The sequence below is a fragment of the Adiantum capillus-veneris genome, chromosome 27, assembly GCF_014529385.1.
Source record: "Adiantum capillus-veneris isolate H3 chromosome 27, ASM1452938v2, whole genome shotgun sequence".
NCBI classification, from domain to species: domain Eukaryota; kingdom Viridiplantae; phylum Streptophyta; class Polypodiopsida; order Polypodiales; family Pteridaceae; genus Adiantum; species Adiantum capillus-veneris.
Genome location: NC_140957.1, coordinates 17,601,000 through 17,615,274, shown reverse-complemented (window position 1 = coordinate 17,615,274; position 14,275 = coordinate 17,601,000). Strand labels below are relative to the sequence as shown.

Here is a 14,275-nt window from a genome sequence, read left to right as displayed (position 1 = left end):
CTAATTTCTGCAAGAAACCCTAACTCCTGCAACCCTAATTTCTGCCAAAAACCCTAACCCTAACCCTAAGGCAGCAGACAAATTCCGAAAATTGCGCTGACATGATGACGTGGCAGGCTGTACGGATTTTCGTAAATTGCGCTGGCAGCTTTTGGCATTGCTTTTTGGACCAGAAGTTTTTGAAAACTTTTTATGTTTTTGGACGAGAAGCTTTTGAGTTTGAAAGCTTTTCATATAAACTGCTTTTCAGGCCAAGGGCCTTTAAATATGAGGCTAGGGCTCATTCTCTGGCATGCTTCCTGGAGAAGGTGCAGAGTCTGGAGTACCGGCTTGTACTTTGATGATGCAATATAAAGAAATACCGAAAGGGGCGCCAAGGTTTGGGGCCAATACTGGAATTCCGCCACTCCGTGTCGCGTGTCGTCTCTCTCTCTCTTTCAGTTCAGTTGTTATTAAAGTGCTAAAAGTCTGTTCAGTCTGTTCTTTTCTATTGGCACGTGGTGCCCGCCTTGTGACATCCTCTCTCTTGGGCCTCAAGCCTCAAGGCTTTAAGCATGCCTAAATAAGATTCTACTTGGACTAATGGGTGTGTATGTCCCTCTACTAATATATATATTAAATTCAACCTAATTTAAGCATATTTTAAGCTTACCGTTCTAGCCCCCGTTCCCGTTCCGCTTTTCCGGAGACCCCGTCCCGTTCCGTGTAACTTTGCTTCAGTGGCTTGACACGTCACCTGTTTGTGACACGGCCCGCACCGAATTGTGCGCAACTATAAGGGAGTAGATCCGCTTGAAAGGCCTCCGAGCAGGGATCCCCCACCTAGACAAGATAGTCCCACTTCATACACCATGCACAACAACGTTCCTCCGTAGGGTTTGATAGGGGGACGCTATGCCTCTCAGACGGGTTGCACCTTGCAGCTTGGGACTACGTGGGGCTAGGTATTCAGGATTGGGTTGGCCACCCAAGGTGGATTGAACGGAACGCGATTCGGGCAGGCATGCAAAAGGTGCAATGGTACATATGATGTGTTTCTGTTGCTTGTGACTGTTGAATTCTTGAGCTCTCAAATCACTGCTTTTCTTTGTTTTTATACTACCCCCATGCGATTTTGCATTTGGCCCTGGCCTTTAGCTAAGTCTTATTTGTTTTTCCTCAGCTGGAATAGTTCAATCATCTGCAATCTAAATTGCAAGATTTGGGCTGCCTTTTTATGCTTTTCGTTGTCTTGCTAAAATAACCGACTTAAGCATGCCTTCAACAATATTAGGCTCTCCCAAGCCTACACATGGGTTACTTTTGTGAACATCCATTTTTAACAGTTTCTCTATATGTAACCTCTTACATCTTTTGCAGGTTATGATTTCTGCCAGAAATGAACCAGAGGTAGAGCTAGCTCCAGCCATTAATGGCCTTCTAAGAGTTCACGAATGTATTTGTAATGATGTGGGAGGTGAAGAAGTTGGATCTACTTCTCCATCAAGGCTCTTAATACCAGCAACTCAAGCTGGCTATCTTATTGGGAAGCAAGGGACAAATCTTAATTCTATCCAGGATGCTACCGGTGCAAAATTGTGGGTGTTACCTGCAGGTAAACAATCGAGGAGGGTTTCTATCTATGCACCAATAAAATGTAGGGATGTTGACAGTGTTTATTCAGTACTTGTAAAAATATTGAAAGCATATATTAAGAGTCACATGTTAAGAAATTTGTCTGCCAGCTTACATGGGTTGCTTGTATTTTCAGTCTTCTTGAGCACTTTATTGTTCTGCTTTGATTCAAGATTTCAACAAAGAAGAATTCATTAAAGAGTAATTCTTGGCAAGGACATCGTTCCTTGCCTCCATAGCCAGAGTATGTACTAATAAAGTAGTAGGATTCCATAAATAAGGGGTTATATGGTGCCATATGATGTTTCTTAAGCTTTTTGTAACCAGTTTTCCTATGGCAGAACCATTGAGTAATTCTTGGCAAGGGCATCATTCCTTGCCTCCATAGCCAGTGTATGTACTAATAAAGTAGTAGGATTCCATAAATAAGGGGTTATACGATGCCATATGAAGTTTCTTAGGCTTTTTGTAACCAGCTTTCCTATGAGATAACCATTGAGGACGATGCACTATCAATCTAAACTATTATATTTTCTACAACACCATTAATGTAGAAGAGAAATGTGACATGCTCCATGCTATGTGCTCTCTGGTGGGTATCCCTTGGTGCAGTGTGCATGAAACCTCACTCAGGCATAGCATGGTACAACGGAAATAAAGTGTCAAATGGTGTAATAGTGAACATCAGACGTGCGCTCACTGCTGCTGACCCTCGCCATCGCGCACCCTTCCCCGTGACCTTCCCCTCCATTTCCCCCTCCCGCAGCCTCTCCCCACCCCCTTCCCTCCTCCTCGCGCAATCCGCCCACCTCGCACCTTGCTTCGACTTGCCCCCACCCCGCCTCGCAGCCCCGTCCTCTTCGAGCTCCCCGTGGGCTGTTTTCAGTCTATTGGCAGCTTGCCGCGTCGTCCTCGCCTTCTTCCTCAATAGCAGACAGAGAATGGCGGCCCATGCTTCACCTCAGAGGGACTGTATTGAAGACCCCTCGTCCGACACCGTGGAGCCGACCCTTCAACTTGCTCTTTTGCCAGAAGAGAAAGCGAGCTTGATGGCCGAGGTGGAACAACTTCAAGACACCTCGGTCATCTACAAGATCGCTGGCGCACAGCCCAACAGAGGCGAGGTTCGGGACCTACTCTAGGCCCACTCCTCACCAAAGTGGACAAGATCATTGATGTGGAGATTCTCGGGAGAGGTTATTATCAAATACAGTTCGAGTTTTCAGAAATGGCAGCCAAAGTGATCTTGACGAGCCCGCTCAACATTTGGGCGGCTCTAGCTTACTTTCGACAATGGCACCACGGCTTCGACCTGACTTTAGATGTGCTGGAGAAGGAGGCAGACCTTCCTATCTCAGTTTGCTCCCATGCTTGAGGTGGGAGTACGTGTCACAAAGTGATGACATGGCATGCCCAATTGGAAGAGGAATGGCCAAGTGGACAAGGGAAACAGAACCTGAAGAACAGAGGAAGTTCTGAACCCACAAAGCACCAACCGAGGGCCCTAAAATCCTAAAAACTGAAAGGTGAAACTCTGAGGCTGATTTCCCTTAATGGCGCTGACATGCTAACGTGGCTAAACGTAGGGACGCAGGGTTGTATGGATTTTCCATGTTTTGTGCTGGCTATGCCACATGGCAGGCTGTACGGGTTTCCGTGATTTGCCCTGGCAGATTTTGGGGTTTTGTGCTAGCTTTTGGGAGCAGATGCTTTTGGGGTTTAGTGCTTTTGGGGCTCTGCTTTTGGGCAACCCTTGTACTCTTTAAGAGTCCTTAGGGCCTCGCTCTGTAGAGTATCTAGACGCAAAGTTTGAGAGCAGAGGACCCTCGGGAGTTAACTGTTGCGACTCATACTAATAAAGAAATTCCGGAAGGGGCACTAGTCTTTGGGGCTACTATGTCTAGGCATGGAACTTTGTCGTGCCGTGTCGACTCTCTCTCTCTCTGTAGTCAAGTTCAGTGATTTTGGAGTTTCTGTTTGTGTGTTGCTATTGATTTCTCGCCTGGAGTGTCCAAGCCTGTAACAGTGGTATTAGAGCTTAGAAAGATTCTTTTTTCTACAAAGGATCCAATCCAAAACACATGCGTTCTCGCGGAGGATATGGCGAAAACAACACCCCTCCGCGGGGAACTTTGCCAAACCAGGTGCGGGAACCGAAGAAAACAACAAAGATTTAGGCAAATTTGCAGTGGGGAACTTTGCCAGAGCGGAGTAGAAACGCCAATTGCATGTTGACAAGTGTGTAAGAGATAGATGAAGTACTCTCAAAACCAGAAATATGTGAATCATTTGAATTCTTACCCGATGGATGAGATTCACTCGAGATGGCGAGAGGCCATTGATTCTCCTTTCAAGTTGGGAAGGAAGCCGAGAGACAAGCCGAGTGCAAAAAAATGGAAATTGTACTCGCAGAAAGAGCTAGACAGGGCTCTCAAAAAGAAGATACACCAGATAATGGAAGGCTTGAAGCACTCTCGAAAGCGAGAAAATTGGCAGATTTCTCCGGTTATTTGGGCCGGAAGTCGACTTTCGAGGTGGCAAGCAGATCGATGTAGCAGGGCTACAGTGTCACTGGCATAGGACGGCAGCTAGTTACAGTTGGTCAGGAGTTCACACTGGACGGACTCTCGCCTGGGCAGTGACATGTGGCAAGTGTTACGGATGGTGGTCAAGTGGACACCGTGGCTAGATCACCACCATCTCAGTTAGGAGATAGGCTTAGCTGGATTGGGATATCTGCTAGCCGCTGGTAGCTCTTTAGGAGATACATATGTGTGGTTGGTGCGATTCGTAGGATACACTCAGAGTTACCCGGAACGCGGAACGGGAACGGCGACGGGCCTCCCTGCGGAACGGGGGAACGGGAATGGGCCCGGAACGGGAACGGCGCGGAACGGCAGGCTAAAAAAACACCCAAATATTATTGTTTTTAGCGTTATGTGTTTGAATACAAGTAGTATTAGAGTCCTTTGACTCTAATACCCACAAAAAACACGATTCGAAGACCATTTAACCTTATTATGACTTGATTGGGATGTGAGGCGCCGAGAGTACATAGCCAGATGAACAACAATGGGCAAACACAATGCTCTCAAATAATTGCAAGAGTAGTAGTTAGAGATAACACTTTGGAATTAATTATGGCCAACATAGTAACAAGCCTCAAGGGCCGCCAGCGGCCAAGGTGCTACAAAAAAACCAAAGGGGGGCAAAGTTCAAACCAGACTTCAGTGACCACAATACCAAAAGACTGAAGGTGACAAATACCATAAAGATGCTAGTAGCTACAAATGGCAAAGAGGGCAAGGCTCAAGCAGCCATACAAAAAGGTGGATAAATGGCAAAGACTCAAGACTCAAGAGCCACTAGCCTGAGAGGCCTCCCAATCCGTAGTAGCCGGTTGTAAATCATGCACATCCTCCCATTCCTCATCATCGAGGTCTAGGTCCGGCTCGATCTTAGCCACAGATGAAGTACCTGGTGTTGGTGGATGTGCATCTCCACCCGCCTGAGAAGCCTCTTGCTCCATCTCCCACTGTGTAAAAGGATCTGTCTGTTTGTCTGTACTCTTGCAAAGCATTTTCAAATTTGCGCTGACGAAGACAAGATCATTAGCCTTCTCCACTCCAAGCCGATTTCTCTTCTTGGAAGCAATGTGGCTAAAGGTACTCCACAATTGCTCCAAGCATGAGGTACTAACTGATTGGCTGAGAATACGGATCGCCAATCTCTGAAGCTCAGGGCCATCATAGCCATAGTCCTCCCACCACAGCACTGAAACTATTTTCCTGCGATCAATCTGAGCATCTGGACTGCCAAATGACCCCCGCATCTCTCTGTACTGTCTCAGCTGATCTCTGACAATGCGTCGCCCATCTCTGTCTAGAACCATCTTGTTTAAGATCTCTGTAAATTGGTTCATGACTTCCCTATCTGTCTCTTGCCCTGCACCTTGGAACTCTGGATCCACCATGTACGCTGCCCCGTGTAAAGGAAAGGCATATGAATTCCTGCTCGAGCTGCAAAGCGCATGGATCTCCTCATATCGCTCTGCGTTCGGCTCAAGCTGTGCAAGCTGCTCAATCATGCGGTCCATTGCCTCATAAATCTTGCCAATGCAAGGATCCATGCCATCCAGAACTCGAAGCAAATGAACCACCGGTTTTACCTGTGCATCTAGACTCTTGAGCTCCTTCCAAACTCAAGATCCTCTGCCTTATCCTTGCACAAAATCCCTGCAACTGTCTTTGCATAGGGGGAGGTGGTGAACTCATCACTGATGAAGACCTGTCGGACCGCATTTTGACATTCGGACAGCTTGCGTACAAGAAGAAAGTTGAATGCGAAGCGGGTATCTGAATACTTTAGAAGCACTTTGCCGCCCGACCTCTTGAGGTACTCACTCCGAACCAAGTTGTGATTGTTGATGAAAGTAACCATCTTCACTGCATCAGCAATGACTGGAGCAATCCAGTCTAGCTTGCCGATGTCTTTTAGAAGGTTGTTCAAGCAGTGTGCCATGCAAAAGCACACTGTCACATGCGGATAGTGGCCCTCTATGATAGCTGCTGCTGCCCTGTTTGATGCCTCCCCATCTGTGACAAAGGCCACCACGTGTTGCTCACCGATGGTTTCTATGGCCGCTGTCCACTTTGCAGAGAGGACATCGGCGGACTTGCCACTCTTAGTGGCATCATGAGAGTGCACAAAGTACATCTCTCCACTGGAGTATGCGACGAGACCATGGATAGATCTCTTCCTTGTATCGCTCCACCCGTCAGCAATGAGGGAAACGCCATGTTTTTCCCAAAGACACTGAATGTTGAGGGTTGCTTGCTCCACGATAGCCTTCTCTCGATCGAGCAAGGTGGTTCGGAGAGCCTCTGAAGATGGCGGCACATAGCCGGTGCCATACTCTCCTATCCGTTGCACCATGACTTTCCAATACTCCGACCTATTTCGATCAAACATAGAAGAGGTTAGTATCAAAAAAGTGGAAACGACGATAACGGAAGAAATGAGAGAGAAGATCGATGAATCATAAAACAATGAACATACCTCATTGCGACAAATGGGATATGGTCGTGATAGAAGAATCGGGCCACTGCCGCATCCACCTCTTCCTTCTTCTTTGGGTCCCAAGAGGTGGCAAGGGTCTTTTGGCGACGAATTGGACCTTTTGAAGATGCACCAACACCTACACCGGGTAGAGAGGAAGAAGGGAAAATGAGGGTCTTTGGATCAATACCTTTGCGTGCCGGCTTGGCTTTATGGTTGAATTGCCGATCCTTTTCCTCGAGCTCCTTCCTCTTCTCGATGGTTATGTTGGCACAAAATTTCACCTCATGTCCCGGCACTCGAAGAAAGTGTGCCCTCACTTTGTCATGCCCCCATTTCCGCGTGTAAGAGCATAGCTTGCATCCCCATGCACGAGAACCTCCCGCCGCCGACAAGGTGCCCTCCGAGGTCACTTCATCCCACCACGACCATTCCTTCGCCTTTTGAGTGTTGCCCGCATGAACGGAGGTTGTCTATCATTATCTACTTTGTATGGTTGAGTGTCTTGAGTCTAGCGACCTTGACTTGGTGCACAACACGTCTGCACTATCCCTGCACATTTGAGCCTCGACACCCCCATTGTACTTGTGAGTTCTGGGTGTGGAGCTGAGGGTGCTGTCATGCCAGAGTCTGTACTGGTTTATTTCAGTTAGTCGAGTCCAATGCTGTTCAGGTTCTACTGTTGAGTCGCTGTGTTTGCTCTGTTGTTCATCGTTTTCAGTGTTTTCGTTCTGTTGGAGTGAGATTTCAGGCACATTGCACTGAGGAGCACCCACTGCAGAGAGCATGACACCTTATCTCCACTAGAGGTGCTCTCATTTTGGGCACGCTCAGTGGGACCTCAACTGAAGTCTCACTCCGTCGGAAGCCGAGTCGAGGAGACACCTCGTTTAAGCTCTCTTGTACTAGTCTGGTTTGGGCCTAGTTTCCTCTCGACCTGCTTAGTCCTCGCTTGTCTAGTCGTCTCTCGTCCTGGTCTAGTCGTCTCTCGTCTAGGTCTAGCCATGTGGTCTAGTCAGTCGGCCTGGTCTAGTGGAGTCTAGACCAGTGTTCAGTAAGTTAAAGGTCTTCATGCCCAAAGCTTGGGTGGGCTTCTGGTTATTGCATGACACATACAAGGCGGTCAAAAGAGTGACAAAGCCCACTACTAAGTCCTCTGAAGTACTACCACAGAAAGCGTCAACCCTTCGTACCAAGTAGAAGTCCACCAATCCCATTACCCCTACCTTCCCACGCGGCTACCTCCATTCCCTCAACGAGTTCTACACCTCCCCGGTCACCTTCCCCAATAAAGTTCTTGCCCACTATGTCACAGCAAGGTCTTGAGCAACAGGCTCCTGCGCAGACGGCCATGGAGGAGCTCACAAGCGTTGTGGCTAAGGTGACCATCAAGTTTTTGACTTTCAAAAGCCTCTCCACAGAGGATGCTGACGACCATGCTGGAAATCCCTCTGTGGGGGTTGTGGCCTCAACAGAGAAGACGCATACCTAGTACTCTTCCTGTCCACCTTGCATGGCTTCGCAGACAAATGGTACAGTCAGTTTGCAGAGAACCACTTTACGACTTGGGCCATATTATGACGACAATTCTGTGAAGCTTTCAGGCCAGGGGACTTCGAGGAGAAGGTTCTGGATGAGTTAGCCAACCTGATGCTCTAGCCAAATGAGACTTTCGCAGAACTCATGATCAGAACAAAGTCGTTGGTGGCTAAGCTTGCTCAGTAACCAGGTGACTTTATGGTTAAGAAGTGGGTGGAGAAGGCTCTTCCCAAAACTTCTTAGCAAAAACTCTGAGAGAGTCTCCGACCTGACGCCACTCTGGAGGAGTTTGTCGCTGTTGCTACTAGGATAGAAGGAGCTAGGAAGCTGTTCACCGACTCCCCTTATGTAGAGACCGCCTCAGTCTTTTTGGAAAGTTCTTCTGATCCTTTAACTTCTTTACGCAAGGAACTTGAAGCCCTGAAGTTACAACGAGCCCTTCAAGAGGAGAGATCATTCTCTCTTAGACAGGAGAAGCCTTCTTATCAAGAGGCTTTGGACCAGATCAAGCGCGAGCTAGAAGAGCTCCGGACTCAGCAGGAGTCTAAGGCTGTGGTTTGATGTAGCTCATGTTGCTCGCCAGGGCACCTTCCACATGAATGTCCCCTTCGGCCTTATTGCCACTTCTGTGAAAAGTCTGGACATGAGGAGAAGGATTGCTACTACCTCAATGGATTGCGACAAATACAGCAAAGTCTTGGTCCTACTCTTCAACAAGGGCCAACCAACATGGTTTCCCCCTATGGCCATCCAAACCACATGCCACCTTTGCAGACAACCCCTCCTATGCAAGGTATGCAGAGCACTTTTCCCTCTCAGAGCTTTTATCTTGCGCATGCTCCCTCATCCCTTCAAAGCTTCTACGCATCCACCTCCATCTCCATGCACCCAGAGCAAGGACCACCTCGCCCTTCGACTCACCCATTGAATCGGCCCATTTTGTGCTACAGATGCGGGGAATATGGACATTACCAAAGAAAATGCCCCTTGCCGAAGGGTCCCCTCCCTGCCGTCATTTCCTTGAAGTGAAAGATCACGACAGTAAGGATTGCCCCAAACTTGGTGCATCCACGTCTTTGAGCCCAAGTCAAAGCCAAAATGAGTTTACCTTTCCCGAGATCAATCTGATAGTAGTTAGCACCATCCCTTAGTCGCCACCTTCTGCCCATGTGGTTGCCTCTCAAGACAAGGTACAGTTGGTAGAGGAGCCAACGGGTGTCCTCACTCGGGCCCAGAGGGCCGCTCTCGGTCTGAGCATTCCAGCAAGTTCAACTCCCCCACACATTCTCCCACCAGTGGATACCCCGCTTTCAATTGTTGACAAGCCATCCCCTAGTGCCAAGCAAGGATCCAAATCTTTGCTCTCCGATATTGATGAAGCTTTCTTGGCAGCAATTATAGATCTACAGCAGATCAAGGTATGAGGGAAACCACTGGTAGAAAAAGAAAAGATTACAGCAAAAACAATCTCGAAGAACATCTTTCAACAACCGTCACTCTATGACATGTTGCGGCTACATTCCAGTTTTTGAAGTGACACCCTTTTCAGTCACTTTACCCCGGAGCAGGTCCTACTGGCGGGCACCTCTTAGTGCAACCATTAGAGTCCTATATGATATCCCATCCCGCTGCTCCCCTCACTAATTATAGAAGCCCTCGTCTCATTGTGTCCGTCTTGGGCGGCAATTCTCAGGAGTGATAGTGGATGGTGGATCTGGCATTAACCTGATGCTCGAGTTCACTATGTTGGCTTTAGGTCTACAGCCTACCTGCCCTACTCCCTTCAGAGTTACATTGGCCAACCAGAGGGCAGTCTACCAGTGGGCATAGTGAACAAGGTGCCTCTGCAGGTACAAGACTTCACCTTTAGCTTCGATTTTGTTGTGGTTCGTCTTCCACAGGTTGAGGGAGGATTTCCTTTGCTCATCGGTAGATTATGGCTGCGGCACACTAAAGCACTTCATGATTGGGGAAACGACGCTATGTGGATACATATTCCTGGCTCCCCAATGCAAGGCATTTTCCTAGGAGGAGGCATGGATTCCATAGTGCAACATAGTTCTTTGTCATTGGAAACCAACCCTCAATTGGAACAGCCTACTCCACCTGACGGGTCAGACGAAGATCTTCTGGAGACGTTGGAAGCTACCAAGTCTATGCCTTGTTATGGAGTCTCTATTCAATCTTTGCGTGAGGATACACCCTCTTCCAATGTTTCCACAGTAATTGAGCCCAATGAGCCACCTCCAAGTGTGGAGGCCATAGAGGCTATGTACCGCCTATGTCATTGTGACAGGGCTACCCTAATCTCTTCAATGTCTTCTGCAAATATCTACACTTTACCAGTGATTCCTTCGTTCGCGACACTCAATATCTTCCCCTCATCTCAACTTCGTCAGGCAGATTGGGCTGCATTGTCCTGCGTTTCATTGTTCTCTCTCGTTTCCGTGTTCTCTCTCACCGGGATGGTGAGTGGTCTTGTGGCGGGCAACCTGTAGCAGGGGTAGAGTGTCACAGGCATAGGACGACAGTTAGTTACAGTTGGTCAGGAGTTCACACTGGACGGACTCTCACCTGGGCAGTGACACGTGGCAAGTGTTACGGATGGTGGTCCAGTGGACACCGTGGCCAGATCACCACCACCTCAGTTAAGAGATAGGCTTAGCTGGATTGGGATATCCGCCAACCATTGGTGGCTCTTTAGAAGATAGATATGTGTGGTTGGTGCGAGTCGTAGGATACACTATCATCATCTACTCTGTATGGTCGAGCGTCTTGAGTCTAGCGACCTTGAGTCGATGCACAACACGTCTACACCATCCCTACATATTTGAGCCTCGACACCCCCATTGTACCCTTGAGTTATGGGCTTGGAGCTGAGTGTGCTGCCATGCCAGAGTCTGTATTGGTTCATTTCAGTTAGTCGAGTCCCATGCTGTTCAGGTTCTACTGTAGAGTCGCTATGTTTGCTCTCTTGTTCATCGTTTTCAGTGTTTTTGTTCTATTGGAGTGAAATTCTACGCACATTGCATTGAGGAGCACCCACTGTAGAGAGCACGACACATCGAAGAAGCGTGCTTGTTTCGAGGATGACCCTAATTTTTATTTGTTTTCAAAGAATTCCGACAGTTCGTCGTCCTATAGTTCCAGTGAGGATGAGAAAAGGCGGAAGAAGCGGAAGCGGAGAAAAAGCAATAAAAGCAGATTTTTGAAAAAGTCTAGGAGGCATGGGAGGCCATCTAGCAGTTTAGAGAAGGAGAGCCGGTTCTCTTCTGACATAAAACAGATGAGCAAGAAGACCAAGGAATTCAAGGAAGGGGCTTAGGTTGTCAGGTTTGACATGTTTTCAGGTTACCAGGATGCCCATCGAGCCCTTGAGTTTATATAGCAGTTTGACGTCGCCATCTCGGGAGGTCGGTTTTCGGAACGCTCCAAGGTGTGAAGGGCAGCATACTTGGAAGGAAATGCACAGACATGGTGGTCTACTCTGTTGTTATGCAGAGAAGCACCTATGACGTGGGTAAAAGTCAAGAGATTTTTACGTCAGCTTGGATATCAGATGAATATGAAGACGATGTCATCACAGCATAGCATCATCTGAGGATGACTAAGAGAGACATGTTGGATGACTACAGCCGGAGGTTTTGGGATACTTATTTGCTAGTGTCCTCGTTTTGGAAGATTACTTTGAGGGACCAGATTGAGCGCTTTTGTTGTGGTTTGCGAAACAGATTCGATAGTATTGTCTAAAACAGAAGTTTGACTCTATTCAGAGACTTGTGGGACAGGCTAAGCAAATATTTGGAATGCATGCCGGCTCATTGACTTTATCCTATGAAGAGGGCAATATTCACCTCAGCAAGCTTCCAGTGATGAGAGAATGAATCAGAGGAACCGGATGAAAGCTCATCATAGGATTCCAGAGCAGTAAGGGAATTAGATGGTAGATCATGCAAAGGTTCCGACAGAATAAAGGAACTAGATGGAAGTTCATCAGAGGATTCTGGAAAAGAAAGAGGATTGGATGATAGAGCGTCTCAGGGTTTCGACAATTGAGACAGACGTGCTAGTGGATAGGGAAGGCCAACGAGGCTACCCACAGGTCCCAGGGCACAAGGAAAGAAAGCAAAGGAAATCAGTTGGTAGATCAGAGAATTCCACAGATCTAGATTGAGGTGCCAAGGACACGGAGGCCAACAGGGCTACCAACAGGTCACAGGGCACAAAAAAAGAATAGAAAGGTAAGCTAGGTCCACCAAATAATTTGGTCAAGGGTACTTTTTGGGCCCTCGATGCAAAGTGGATGGAGGAGGAGAACGTCGGAAATTCTCTTCAGAGAGAGCTATACCTTGAAGCTTTTGGGCCATTAGCAATGTCTATGCCAAAAGTTACGGATGGATTAGCAGGTTGAATTTGGTGCAATGCGGATTGCACAATAGGGGAGCTACTCCACTCCTTTGTCAGAGACGTTAGGGATACTGAGTGGCTGACAATATTTTGCGGAATGACTTTATAAATGTATGTGCACTGAATTGAAAATTTCCTTGATTGAAGTGAAAACATGTGCTCTTTAATGTGTGTATTGTTAGAGACATGTAGAGAAAGATGAAATGTCTACAACATTTTGTTTGATGAATAATTTGAACTTAGTGCATCTAAAAATTGGTTAGAGATTAATGAGATTTGGATGTGATGGCTAAGGGAATGTGAATTGAATGAAGTTCTAGTGCATCAAGATGTCTATCTGGATGAGATGATTGGATATTGTTAGGAGTCCATCAAGAGTTCCGGAAGGATGAGATGGTCGCACAATGATCTAGGTGCATCAAGAGTTCTGGATGGAATGAGATGGCTAGATTGAATGATTGAAACACAAGTGTTCAGTGTGAACTAAGTGGATTGCATGGATGTACTGTCTTGTGGGGATGGTCATGGGCATGGTTTGCTTGATCAAAATGTGAAAAGAAAGGATATGGATCTGATAACAAGATTTAGCAGATCAAGACATGTGATCAACGCGGTCTGGATGTGATTGCTGAATGGGCCCTCAATAGAAATGTGATGTGATTAGTGACTAATGTTTTTGTAGAAGTGCTGGATTGGTGAAGTCTGGTACTTGGGTACATAGACTCGTGTCTACTGAAGAAAGTTTCTGTCCTTTGGCTGTTTTTGCATGCGTAATCGAGGGCGATTACAATTGTTTCAAGAGGGGGGAATGTCACAAAGTGATGACGTGGCATGTCCAACTGGAAGAGAAATGGCAGTGGACAAGAGAAACGGAACCCGAAGAACATAGACAGTTCTAAATCCACAAAGCATCGGCTGAAGCGCCTAAAATCCTAAAAACCGAAAGCTAGAACTCTGAGGCTGATTCCTGTAAATGATGTTGACATGTTGACGTGGCAAAATGTACGGACACTAATGTGGCACGTCTGTACGGATTTTCCAAGTTTTGCGTTGGTTGAGTGCCACATGGCAGGTTGTACGGATTTCCGTGATTTGCGCTAGCAGATTTTGGAGTATTTGGCTCTAGCGTTTGGAAGCAGATGCTTTGGGGTTTTAGTGCTTTTGGGGCTCCGCTTTTGGGCAACCCTTGTACTGTTTATAAGAGCCCTTAGGGCCTCTCTCTGCAGAGCATCTGGACGTAGAGTTTGAGAGCGGAGGACCTCGGCAGTTGTATTGTTGTGACTCATAATAATAAAGAAATACCGAAAGGGGCACCAATCTTCGGAGCTAGTTCGGACGCGGAACTCTGCCACGCGGAACTTTGTCGTGCCATGTCGACTCTCTCTCTCTCTCTCTCTCTCTCTCTCTCTCTCTCTCTCTCTCTCTCTCTCTCTCTCTCTCTCTCTCTCTCTCTCTCGTCAAGTTCGGTGATTTTGGAGTTTCTGTTCGTGTGTTGCTATTGATTTCTTGCTTGGAGTGTCCAAGCGTGTAACAGTACCTCCCCCTACTCTCCAAGATTGGTTCCATGTTTGGGACGGTCTTGGAGACCCCACGCACTTTAGCTTGTGTTATGGACAAGGCCGCAAGGTTACTGTTAGGTGCAGCGGAATGATTGTTT

General features: G+C 47.3%; 1 protein-coding gene across 11 annotated transcripts in view; it reads left to right on the top strand.

Annotated features, from left to right (window-relative positions):
* LOC147421578 (flowering locus K homology domain-like) overlaps positions 1-14,275 on the top strand; it is a 53,410-nt gene that overhangs the window by 7,404 nt on the left and 31,731 nt on the right. For all 11 annotated transcript variants that reach the window (XR_015186875.1, XR_015186872.1, XR_015186874.1 and 8 more), the window contains one exon: positions 1,360-1,594. Coding sequence is in view for 5 of the 11 variants with exons in the window: in XM_086503796.1 (XP_086359922.1) it covers positions 1,360-1,594 (235 nt within the window). In the remaining 6 variants the exon portion in view is untranslated. The remainder of the gene's footprint in view (positions 1-1,359; positions 1,595-14,275) is intronic.